The 12,931-nt window shown below is 45.8% G+C and overlaps 1 protein-coding gene across 1 annotated transcript in view; it reads right to left on the bottom strand.

Moving 5' to 3' along the window:
- Positions 1-12,931, bottom strand: part of neo1a (neogenin 1a) — a 113,829-nt gene that overhangs the window by 20,537 nt on the left and 80,361 nt on the right. Inside the window, exons 8-10 of the mRNA XM_067249025.1 lie at positions 2,413-2,572; positions 2,092-2,246; positions 315-463 (exon numbers count right to left, since the gene is read on the bottom strand). Coding sequence (XP_067105126.1) covers positions 315-463; positions 2,092-2,246; positions 2,413-2,572 — 464 coding nt within the window. The remainder of the gene's footprint in view (positions 1-314; positions 464-2,091; positions 2,247-2,412; positions 2,573-12,931) is intronic.

The raw sequence follows: 12,931 nt of genomic DNA, 5'->3' as shown, positions 1-12,931 counted from the left end.
CTGGTTACCCAGTCATACTGTGTAACTAGTATGATCGGGTAACTAGTGGTTCACAATTGTTGATTTCGCACATGTGGCATCGATATGACTGGGATGGGGTAGTGCAAGGAAATCTTGCTAGTGAATACTATACCACCACTATTATACTAGTACAGGAGTAGAAACCCCTGCATATACACACACACACATTAACCCTAACCACATTTTAGGCATGTTACCGAAATCCACTAGTTTAGTTAGCATTAATATTCATTAGAACATTGAGATTTTACAAACGCTTATGGATACACACATAACAAGCTTTCCCATCCCACCTGCTCGATGCCAGAGGCCTTGTCCATGTAGTACAGCTTGTAGGTAAGGATCTCTCCATTGCCCGTGAGGGGCATATTCCAGCTCAGTGTGGTGGATGAGGGCATGGTTGATACGACCTGTAGGTTGGGGGAAGGGCCAGGGACTTGAACTGCGAAATGGAGAAAAAAGGCAGGAGGAAGTCAACATGTGTAAAATGAACATGGGTGTAGACATTTGAGCCATAACCGGGCAGCCATTTTGGAATGTTGCCGCCCGGGTCTTCCCATAGGAACAGCCAGATGCATGTGGCATTCTCTGACACGCATTCACAGCCCGCAAATTCCCTTTAGCATTCCGTTGTTGCGCACGGGAGTCGGAAAGATGCGGCCATGCATCACTGATGGGGACATTTATTTGAAGATTTTACCTAATTACCTCGGATAAGCTGAGCGAGCCAGGCAAAAAATAATAATAAAGTGGTGGAAGGGTTGAGCGGGTGCATGGAGCATTTCTTTTTTGCTCTTCAGGGGAATGAATGGTTACATTTAATTAGCGGCTCTGATGGCAACCATCAAGGTGTAGCAACACTTGTACAGTGGCAGGTGCTGAGGTCATCATACGTACGCTGGAGAGGCAGCACTGCTGTCTCTGAGGGTGAAGGAGTGTGTGTGTGTGTGCGTGTGCGCAAGTTAGAGAGGTGTGTATGTTTCATAGAAAACGAGTGGTACCGTGTGTAAGTGAGAGCACAGAGCGAAGCTGCAGGTGGGTCTGGCAGTGTTTGAAAGGCCTCATTTGTCAAGTAGGTGTGTGTGTGCTCATTCCTGTGTGCCCTCATGTCCAGTCTCTGTGTGTGTGCATACAGTATGTAAGGCCCTCTCTCTGAGGGGAAGAGATATAGGGCTGAGCGGTGAGTCTAGGGCTGGTATTTGGATGCAGGTGAACAGTCAGTTAGAGCCCTCATTCATAACACTAACGCACACCCGCACAGCATTCAGACACTGACAGAGACATACTGCAGTGCACTGCCCGCCCACTCTTCACACCCTGCAGGTAGTTAGGACTCCCGCTGGAACACATTAACGTGTGTATGTGCCCGCCAAGCACCAAGGACAATTGTGGGGAAATGCAGACTGACCCAGAAACAGATTGAGATTGAGTTGAGGCCTGAGCAGACAGACAGATAAATGAATGGGCCACACACCTCCGCTGTGCGTACGGGGGAAACCTTTTCATCATCCCATTTTCAAACAGAAATAGAGAGGGATAAAATAATAATAAGTCAAAATTGTATTTGTGTTTCCAGTTAGAACCACCTAATAAGAGATAGTGTGTGCTAGTAGTAAACAGGAATGTGTGAGTGAGTGCCCTTTTGAGTTATTTGGAAAGGAAAGAGGAAAAAAAGAAGAGGAATTCAATTTCTGTCCACATCCCCTCCTCAGCCTTGGTTCACAGAGGGAGGTTGTGTGAGAACACACACAGACACACACACACACAGATGAACAAATATAAGCAACTAAACAACATTGGTTTAATGTGTTTTCCACAGCTCAGATGAGAACTGTACCCCTCTGAGGTGCAGTGGGGTGGTCTGGGACTTGATGCACTGACAGCCGGGTGTGTGTGTGGGTGTGTGTGTGTGCATGGAGGTGTGTCTGCATGTGTGCGTTTCAGACATTTGAGAGTGTATATGCATATAAATATTTTACCTGTACGTGTGCCTATATTTACCTTGGTGTGTCTTATTTGTGTGAATATGCAAATGCATATTTATGTAGGTGTGTGTGTGCGTTGCCTCACCTTCAGCCTGGGTGGCCACCTTGAGTACGGCTGAAGTCTCCCCCAGACCATTCCTGTTGTGCGCTACCACCCTGAACTTGTACTTGGAATCAGGCATCAGGCTCTGGATGGTCACTTGCATCTCGCCTGGTCGACTGGTGTTCAAGATCCGCTCCCTGAGAAACATGCAGCCAACACGGTACATGAAACACATCTTGGTACCAGCAAATGCTGCATGGTAAACACATGCTAGTGCTAGCATGATCCTCTCAATGACTTGGATGGGATCTTGAATAAAGTTGCAAGTGGGGTGGACATTTTGGGGGGTGGAAGTGCTCTTACCTGCTGGTACCCTCCTGGCTGTAGTAGACAGAGTAGGTGAGCTCGTCTCCGTGCGGCTCGGCCGGCGGGCGCCAGGTGAGCTTGATGAAGCGGGTGGAGACCAGCGAGGCCACGACGTCTCGGGGGGCGGAGGGGGCGGGGCCGGCGGGGGCGGCAGCGCCTCCGGAGCCTGGCGTTACATGGTCAGTAGTGTCAGGAGTCAGTGAGGGGGGAAGAGGGGAGGGAAGGGCTACGTCTTTGGGTGCAGGAAAGGGGAAGACGTGTTCAAGTGGTGGTGGGTGGGTGGGTGGGTGGGTGGAGAGGGGGGCAGCCCAGAGGAAGTTATAAAGACAGGGGAGGAGAGAGGGAGACAGATGGAGGGATGAAGAGTGGAGCGTGAGGGTGTTCAAAAGGAACAGGGAATGAGAGACAGAGAGGGGTTGGAGGGAATGGGAAATGACAGCGAAACAAAAAAACAAAAGGAACAAAAGGAACAGAAGAAAAAACAAAATAACAACAACGTAACGAAAAAGGACTTTTTCGGCATGACAAGAAATCACAAATAAAACACTTATAACTACAACTGGGTTACTCAACACGCAGAAAAGCACAATACATGGGAGACTAACATGCAGAATCTATGGCAAACATGTCTAAGGGGATGGCAGGAGTTGCAGCAGCATCACAGAAATAACACAATTCAACACTGTCTATGAATATCAATTTTAGATTTCTTTACTAAATAAAAGAAGGAAATTATATCATTTTACAGCCCTACAACCAGGCCTATCATAGAATCAGTTAATCCTATGTGCAACATGGTGCATAATATCTTTATGCACTTTATTGTCAAATTCCACAGTCCAGATACAGGAATGCAAAATATGTTATTGGTTATGTTTTGTCAGCTACTTGAAGCTACATGTGGGATAGGTTTGCTTTCTACTTCCTAACTGAACGAGGTTAAAGGAAATGACTTGTGAGAGAGCATGGTGTGTTGGCCATGGTGAGAAATTTGGCTGGAAACTAAGAGGTATTTACGTCTCTGCAATCTTGGAACATTGGGTATTGGAACTGTTGAATTGAGTAACATAGGATCAGGTGACACTTTCTAAAAGCACACACACAGATGAATCCATCTTCCAGATTTACAAAGCGTGTCAACAGACAGACAACCTCAATGCTGATGAAGTTTCATAACTCCAGCTACAGTACCATACCCACTCATAGACGGACATGGTCACACTGACAGTCACACAGACAGTCACACAGACAGTCACACAGACAGTCACACAGACAGTCACACAGACAGTCACACAGACAGTCACACAGACAGTCACACAGACAGTCACACAGACAACTTGAATAACCAGTTAGTGTTAGTGGCTGTCGAAGACAGAGAAGCTAAGTTAGTAGCAAAATACAGGAATGCCATTCCACCAAGCCAAATATTTTTTTTTAGTAGTCTTTAAATAACAAAACCCGTTTCACATGAACATCAGGGCTTCACATACGCCCATACAAATGCCCCTTAACCGACCTAAACCCTAAAGGAAGACAAAAACTAGAGAAAAAAACTAATTTTAGACTTTTGGGAGGAAACCTTAGGAGGAGCAATTCAGTGAGGGATCCCCTCCTCCAGAGACGGTTGGTGAAAGAGAGGTGCAGAACAGTCAAACTCCCTCCCTTCCTCTGCCTGCCTCCCTTCCTATACCACTACCTGCCTCCCTTCCTCCCTTCTTATACCACCCCTTCCTCCTGCCTCTCCTCACCTCCTCTCAACACCTCGTGTTGTTCCGGACTCTTCTATGGGGATCACCTTTGTGGCAGCCTGAGCCGCCGGCAAATTGGCCCGTGTCACGGAAGGAATGAATGAATAAAAAGAGAGGAGACTGGCTGCTCCCCAGACAGAGGGGAGTAAAAAGCTGCCTCCTGCCCGATGGCCGCCGGCACTGGGCACCACGCCAGAAGAACGGTTGGCACACTGGGCACAGGGACTACACTGTGACCAAAATGTTGGTCAGTGGCACTACACTAGTGCTGAGAGCATTTCTGTCTCCTTTGTCACAATCCATCTGGCTAGCAGCGGCCGTCGACAGTAACAGTAAGGCTGGCTCTGACTTCACCTGCCTGCGCTATTAATAGAGGATTAATTGTATCATTAGGATGCGTGACATAGGTAATGAATGGGTGACATTGGGGCCTAATGAGGAAAGCTATTCTCTATCTACATAATGATTCTGGCAACTGCCTATGTGAAATTGTGAAGTGACAAGATGCATGATAAAATGTTTATCTTAATAATGATGGACATTTTTTAAAGGGGGACCTTAAGGACAGAATTAAATGTATTCAAGTTCTTCACCAGCTACCACACTTCTCAGAGTTCCAGAAATAGATCAAACAAGTGAAATTATATTCAACTTTCCATTGCAGAGTGCAGAGTGCCCTACAGTACCTGCCTGAATAAAATGCCACTTTGTTCACTAGTGAGGGAAACTGTGACGCTATCAAGTCCTCCTACATCTCGTCACTGCGCACACGCACAGGATACTTACCTCACTAAACATTACAAATGAACCAAGGTACTCTGCCCATGGACCGATGACTATATCATCCATTGCTGGGACTACTGTCCTTACCAACCCTAACGTCTCTGCCAAACTCATGTAATGGCAAAATGGAAGTCTTTATTTGTGCGTCCGCATCAGTAATTGTAATGTAGGTTGAGTCGAAGCGCACCATTCCGCAAATGGCTTATTACTGAACAAGCGCTTTTATCTGGGGGAGGGAAAGAGGGAGGAGAGACGGTAAGAAGAAGGACAGAAAACAAGATCATGCCAGAAGGAAGTGGGCGAGAGACAAAGATGACATGATGATGATCTAAATTAAAAATGCCCTTAGACAAGGTCAAGAAAGTTACTTCAAAGGCTAATAATTTGGCCCATATACAAGCTGCAGTACAACTTGTATATGATATCAATGCATGGGAGTCCTTCATGATACTTCTATGGTTATGCCAAAATGTATTTTCTGTGCAACAGCATGCTGCTATTGCCTCTGTTTGGTTGTCAAGAGCACAGCGGAAACATTGTGACATGTCTGTTCTACAGGGCACATTCTGTCCCTTGGTCTTCTGAGATACAATCAGAAGAATGAGAACCCCGAAAGCTTGTGGCATTACTGAGCAGCCCGCTTGATGTTCTGATAAAAAGTAGGAAGTCTGTAAGGGGGACAGATGTTTGGAGGATGAGACAATGCTAGGTTGGGAGAGTGAGAGACAGATAGAGAGACAGATAGTCAGAGGGAGGGGAGAGAGGCAGATCAAAATACATCTGTTGTTTGTTCTTTTGATACATCTCCAGGGTCCCTTGCTTCCGGCGTAGGTCCGGTTGCCCCAACGCTGCTCCTTCGTTGGGGGACACCGTTGGTCCCTGGCTGGGGCCAAGAGTAACCCATCGCTTATTAAGCTGGCCCTGGAGGAGGACTTGTCTTTTCAGATGGGCGTGCAGGAAAGGCATACGATTCTGTGTGACAGACTCTACAAGACACATTACCCAAAGGGTGGAGTGACTCCAAATGTATTCTTAAAAAAAGACAGCCTCTAAGACAGCCAGGGTTAGGGTGAGAAATCAGAATGAAATCCTTGAACTGGGTAAGTTCAGCACACAAATGAGACACACAGAAAAAAGTAGTCTGTGGTGTCTAAACAGAGTGTTGCATTTTCAGGCTATACTTTTAGACTTTTCTTGGTCAACAGTCACAAACATATTTTCTGGAACACTGCTTTGGTAGGACACCAAGACCAAGTGAAAGAAGCTATTCAGGGCTTGATAGCCCTATTCTGGCTGTGGCATGGAGTCTTACATCCTATTAGACAAGCTGGTGCTGCACTGCCAGCTTTCACTGTCACTTGACCATCACAAATAAGAACAGCGGACCATGAGCCAAATAGCTCTACATTCTATGTGTAGCATCTGGTACCAGAGAGTGGAAACCAAAGCTATTATAGGTGCACTGGAAATTAGATAAAAGATTCAGAAAGGTTTTGAGGGGCTTAGGTGTGTATATCAGTGGTGTGTGTTTGTGTGTTTAAGGGAACTGGCTGAGGAGATAAAGGACTAGAGGGGGCCAAGAGGCGGAGCACATCAGAGAGAACTGGGGGGCTTTATGTGCCATGGGAGGTGGTGGGGAGGAGGGCCGGGGGGTGGAAAAGTGTGTGTGAGAGTGTGTGTGTGTGAGTATGTGTGTGTGAGAGAGTGTGTGTGTGAGTAAGTGTGTGTTTGTCATTTGGAGTAGGGGTCTCAGCATGGTAAAGTTGGATTAGGACCCCCAATGGACCATGAAGGGGGCATCATCTGTGTCATGTATGTGTAATATTATCATAATGGGGGGGTCGAATATAAGGGATCATCTGGTGGAGGAGGAGAGATGGCACCCCGTGGAGGGGACTCAGATCTAGCCACTCCCCTACCAGAGAGCTGGAAGCCCCCTGGCAGAGCTGAACATAAACCCATCCCTCAAGGGTCACAGAGTAAGTCCCCTTTTATTACTGGGACAACCTTATCTCCTCCACCACCAACTAAATCCACAACATAAACTCCCAGCCTAACCCTCAAAAGGCTCTGCATCCGGTCATAACCTCAGTGTGTTTCCCTCCACAGACCGAAGACATGAACACAAGTCTGCTAGTGACCAGTTAGGTCCCACTGGACCTCCACACACACACAATTCCAAAGTTTATATATAAATATATAACACAAATAAGACTCAAATAAGAACAAGCTTTGATGGTAATTGAATCTGGTGTTGGGGACCCATCCCTAATCAACAGCCTGTACGAGCAAGCGTGTGAACGCTTCTGAGCATGCGCTTGCATTATACTCCCTATCCACTGGAGGGTAATTTGATTATGTGTGTTGTAGCAGCCCTCTTTCCCCCCTTCCCCCTAGCTCTTGAACATGAACACCAGCTGTGGCGAGAAAGACTGATATGCAAATGAAGGCGTGTGTCCATGTTTTTGATATACGCCGTTTGGGCCACATCGCTCTCTCGTGTTGCGACGAGCTCACTCGTGGGAAATCAGGGTCTCATCCATCAAGTGTGCATGCCCGCTTGCGTGGAAAAAGCCCGAAGTGAGGGATGGACTCTAAGAAAGATGTCTGTAAGCTGTATGCTTCCCTGAATCTTCCAACCGTGCTTTCCATCTTCCTATTACCTAGGTCCGACAAGCTGAATCCCCCTTTAACGTGGCAATTTGTGTGAACAGTAAGGGATGTTGGTGTGTGGGAGCCATAGCTAGTGTATAAGTTAAATAAAGGTAAATATGGCGAGCTCGAGTGAACATGTGCATACATGTGGTCTCCACGGGTGCTTCTGGCACCGACTGTGTGTTTGTCACACTGGCATTCTCCCCCAAAGATAGGGTGAAGAGGTGAAATGGAATGTTTGTGTAGCTGGAAGAGTAACCCCTTGTGGTTTGTGGGTAGTCTGCGTGACTGGCTAGCCAACTCCCTGGGTCGGGCTGTAAAGTGGAGCAGATATCATGCTATGTGGTCCCGGCAGGGTCCGCTGGAGTGTGGGTCCAAAAATATATTTTCCGTGTTTGTGTGTAGGGAGTGGGTGAACGGGTGACGCCACGGGGGAGGGTGGGAGCGGGGTGGTTTGGCTTGGCCAGGAAATAGGAAGCTGAAAACGATCTGCGCCACCCCTTTCTGGGCAAAGGCCTATCGGGGGGTCAGGTGACCTACGGCATATAGAGGAAGAGGCCTGTTTTTGGGTCGCGTGGCGCTTTCCGCCATTCAGCAGCGGGAGGGAACACCTGATAGCACACTCCGGGGACTGCTGACGTCCAAAACCAGCAGCCAGGATCCTGGATGGCATGTGCGTCTGTGTGTGCGTCTGTGTGCGAGGGTGTGCCCAGGCCCAGAGCAGATTGGGAGAAGTAGGTTTTAAGTTTTTTCTAAAACTAGCAGATAACAACCTTGAAAGAACCACTAATTGTTTGTCGATGACGAACTGGAAAGAAGTCGCTATGGAGTAAATACTGAACATGAGAGCTGGTGCAGTTGTTTGGGATATGGACGTGCATTCAAAATGAAGAAAGAGCCAAGCTAACAACTCTTGTGACATTTTCAAATGGAACGGTGGAAAACAAATAGTGAAGATGGTAAGGTGCATATGGGGAACAGCAGGTAGGTCACACCATGCTGATAGGCCTCAGTCTGCAGAGGTCGGATGCACACCATTTTCATCGGCGCACACAAAAAACAACAAATCGAAAAGGGTCTGATTTCAGCTCTTCCCGATCAATTTCCCCGACCCCATACCAGTACCTCCACACCACCCGCCATTGATTTCAACTTATCACTGCACACACAAACACCACAGTGGTGGTGAGGGAGGTGGGTGGAGAGAACACAGGGAGGTTGGGGCGTTGCTGGTGATTACAGGTCATCATGCAACACAGGCTGCCTCCAATTCTGTCCACCGTGTTTCCTCTGGGCCTGCTAGGATCCAGTCTAATGGGATTGTGTGGAACCCCCCCCCACACACACACACATCCCACTCAACCTGACTGAGTTACCATGACACCTTGTGTCATTTATCAACTTACAGGTCTAAGATGGGCCCACAACCCTTCCGGATGTGAAAACAACAGTAAGAATACAGTCAATCAGCCAGAGTTTCAGTAGTCTTCCTTTAAAAAAAAAATATGTATGGCTTGGTTTCCGTTTTAGTCAAAAAGCTATTCTGGATACAATACGTTTTTGGAGGCCCCCCGAGGTCGACTTTTCAGCAAGTCTGAATGTCAGTCACTCGCTTGTCATCATTTTTATCAATCGAGGTCACAACACAAAGTGCAAGCGGCTCCAGCTCTACTGAATAGACAATTTTGGCACCAAGACCCAATCTCAGAGCATTCATTTGGTACGAAAAGAGAGGAAGAGAAATGGAGACAGAAATGGAGACAGAGATGGGGACAGAGAGAGAAAGAAAGTGGAAAGAGAGAGGGGAGTACACCTGACTGATGCAGTTTCCAGTTACAAGAGTAGAAAGAGAAAAACCTATCCTAGAAGTAGTACATTTACTCATTTAGCAGTAGTAAGGAAGAATTACGTTTCTTTTTCATTTGCTGTAGCTTTTCCCTGTGTTTACTTTCCACTTTTGTACTGTTTCTTCCAGTGTGTAAGAGTAGACAGTACAGTAGCTACACTATCTGATATTAACATATTGCTTTGCCATCATTGAGTCCATCCTCACCTCCTCCATCACCGTCTGGTACGCTGCTGCCACTGCCAAGGACAAGAGCAGACTGCAGCGTATCATCCGCACTGCTGAGAAGGTGATTGGCTGCAATCTGCCTACCCTCGAGGACCTGCACACCTCGAGGACCCTGAGGCGAGCGAGGAAGATTGTGGCCGACTCCTCCCACCCTGGACACTCCCTGTTTCAGTCACTCCCCTCCGGCAGAAGGCTGCAGTCCATCAGGACCAATACCTCACGCCACAAAAACAGTTTCTTCCCTTCCGCTGTTGGCCTCTTCAACAAGGCCAAGGGACCACACTGACTCTAATGACTTCTTGCTTAAAACAAACTGCTTTTTGCACTGCATTACAAAATGGTATCTTGTACATTTGTATTTTTTGTAATATTTGTATTTTTATATTGTAATTTACGGCAACTTATATTTTATTTTATTGTATATTTAATTCTATTCTAATCCCACTTAATACTGCTAGTTTATGTACCCTTAGTATAGATAGTCCACATATTTAAATTTTAGGTATATGTTTATTGTATGCACCTTCCTGCCAAAGCAAATTCCTTGTCTGTGCAAACTTTCATGGCGAATAAATCCCATTCTGATTCTGATTCTGAATATGGCTTCAGGTGCAAAATACTTAAGGCTGAGGAGCTAATGTAATGCAGCTCCCTCTCGGTGGAAAGCAATTACAGTTTTCACAATGATGCAATTAGCATCAGTTACAGAGATTATACCTGGTTATAGATACATTCCAAACTATAACTTCCCACAGTAATTATGCGCTGTATATATGTATATATGATAGCGACAAGATGTATAGCTGACTACAAAACACAGTTGTATGTGTTGATGACATACTGTAACTGATTATAATGCCAAGCAAACAATGAAAAACAATAAGAAGCAGTTTATCACACCCTCATGATCCGGGGAAAGGGTAGCAGGTTTACTAGATATCAACTGGGTACCTTCTATTGTGTGATGAGGTCCTTCAAGGTCTCTTTTTAGTCGTTTTGTTTTCCACACTCCCACATCTGTTTGCAACTAAGTTAACCTACATTGCACACGATTGTGGAATGTCAGCAAAATTGCCCTGGACTGCAATTTAGGTTCTATATTTGGATTCACAGACTTCTTTAAGCTTAAAGGATAGTGTGCTTGTCAGGTTTGGTGTGTTTAAGTTTTGAAAGAAGCTTAGGAAAGAAGTGACAAAACTACTCTCATCTGGTCAGTGCTATGTATTTCTTATTCATGTTGTTGTCTGCTTTTAGGGGTTAGTGGGAGGGGAGGTTTACAACAGTACACTTCTCTTATGGCAAGAACATACCAAGAGCACCACTTTCATCCCCTCACCAGTCCTCCCTTCATCAGCAGATCTAACGTGTCAAGCTACCCTGGTGGTGTTATTAAACAGCAATTACTGCCACTAATACATTTAAAACATGCTAATAATTCAATAATCCAGCAGATGTCGTATACATATGACTTTTTGTTGAAAATACCTTTTGATTTGCTGGTCTCTACCTGGTCTTTCCCAGGACTAGGCTAGCATACAATAGCACATCTCTTCATATTTGTGAGACAGAGATGTGAACTCAAGCCCAAAAGGTGAAGGAGAGCAGGGCGGGGTCATGTTAGGGATGATGTGTGTGTGTTTCTTATATACTAGTGTAATAATTGGACCAATACGCTGTTCCTATTGGTCCAGAAGACGTTCTCAAAAGTTAATAATACCGTTTATATACCTCCTGAAAGTTCGCAGAGGTAAATAAACGGTTTTATGGACCTAGCAACAAGCTGTTGCCTTGGAGATGTAGCCATTGACCTTAACAACGTGGCATCTGCTCGGCAACAAAGTAGCCTAAGTTGCCCCCCAAAAAACTAAAACAACCAAATATGGTTTCTGCACAGGTCCGCAAACGCCCCGCAATCGCTTCCCGTTTTAAAGAAGTATCTGAAGCAGACAGAAGATGAATTGATGTTGTTGATATGTTGCCTAACAGATGTAGTGACGTCACCAGTGCAAGTGCAGCTGATTGCTCTGACAACATGGCGTCTGCTCCAGATTCGACGTGTTTGATTTGTGATCTTCCCACGTATTGTTGTAGTATATAAGAAACCAAATGTTTACTCCATTTCCATTTATTTCCATTTAGCCATTTAGCAGACGCTCTTATCCAGAGCGACTTACAGTAAGTACAGGGACATTCCCCCCGAGGCAAGTAGGGTTAAGTGTCTTGCCCAAGGACACAACGTCATCTGGCACGGCCGGGAATTGAACTGGCAACCTTCTGATTACAAGCCCGCTTCCCGAACCGCTCAGCCACCTGACTCCTCGACAGGTCAGCAAACGCTTTGTCTCCTCGATTTGTTAAAACGATTTGTTCTCAAATCTCGGTTTACAAAGGCGTTTGCAGACCTGTCGAGGAGTAAACATTTGCTGTTTGTGTCAGTGTGTCTGTGGGAACACTCTGGACAGAACATTTAGCATGATGCTCAGTGGAACTGCTCAGGTGGTGTGTGTACCCCCGAGAGAGAGAGAGAGAGAGAGAGAGAGAGAGAGAGAGAGAGAGAGAGAGAGAGAGAGAGAGAGAGAGAGAAGAGAGAGCAAGAGAGAGAAATAGGGGTGTTGGGGTGAACAAGAGCAGGGGGAGAAAGAAAGAGAGAAAGAACACAGGGGGGAGGTGTCAGATGGTTCTGGGTCTCTACGCATCGTGTGTAAACCCACGGCACAGGAGAAAGGAGAGGAAAGGAGAGACTTTAGAGAGAGACACACACCTCATCTTTCAATTAGACTTGTGTGGGAGTGAATCAACTGTGAACCTCACAGCCCAGTGCTCCCGTGTGAGTTAGGCTATTCCTGCCGGCTTTACCACTGTCTTGCTCAACACTGAGTCACAGAATTACACTTTCATATTTTCAGGAGCGTATGCAATTATTAAACTGCCAGTGTACGTTTAAGTAAATTAAAATAAAACTGACATTCAGAAGCAGTGATGGATCATCTACCAATTAGTTATTTAGAATGGGAAAAAAATAACACCATCTGTGATCAACATCATCCTAACTCACTGTCAAAGAAAATGGAGAATTCTCTTTCAAATATCAAATGTCAATGCGTAAATAATCCGGTTAACTTGTGTATGTGTGTATTTGTTACTTATGCACAATTGCATCAGTTTTTGACATTCACTCCTCAGACACAATTAAATACACTCAGGATTACGTAAAAAGAAAAGTCGTCAAACGACAGATGTACTGGAAAGAAGAAAA

Source organism: Osmerus mordax, chromosome 13 (assembly GCF_038355195.1).
Source record: "Osmerus mordax isolate fOsmMor3 chromosome 13, fOsmMor3.pri, whole genome shotgun sequence".
Classification (NCBI taxonomy): Eukaryota; Metazoa; Chordata; class Actinopteri; order Osmeriformes; family Osmeridae; genus Osmerus; species Osmerus mordax.
This window is presented reverse-complemented; position numbering and strand designations above follow the sequence as displayed.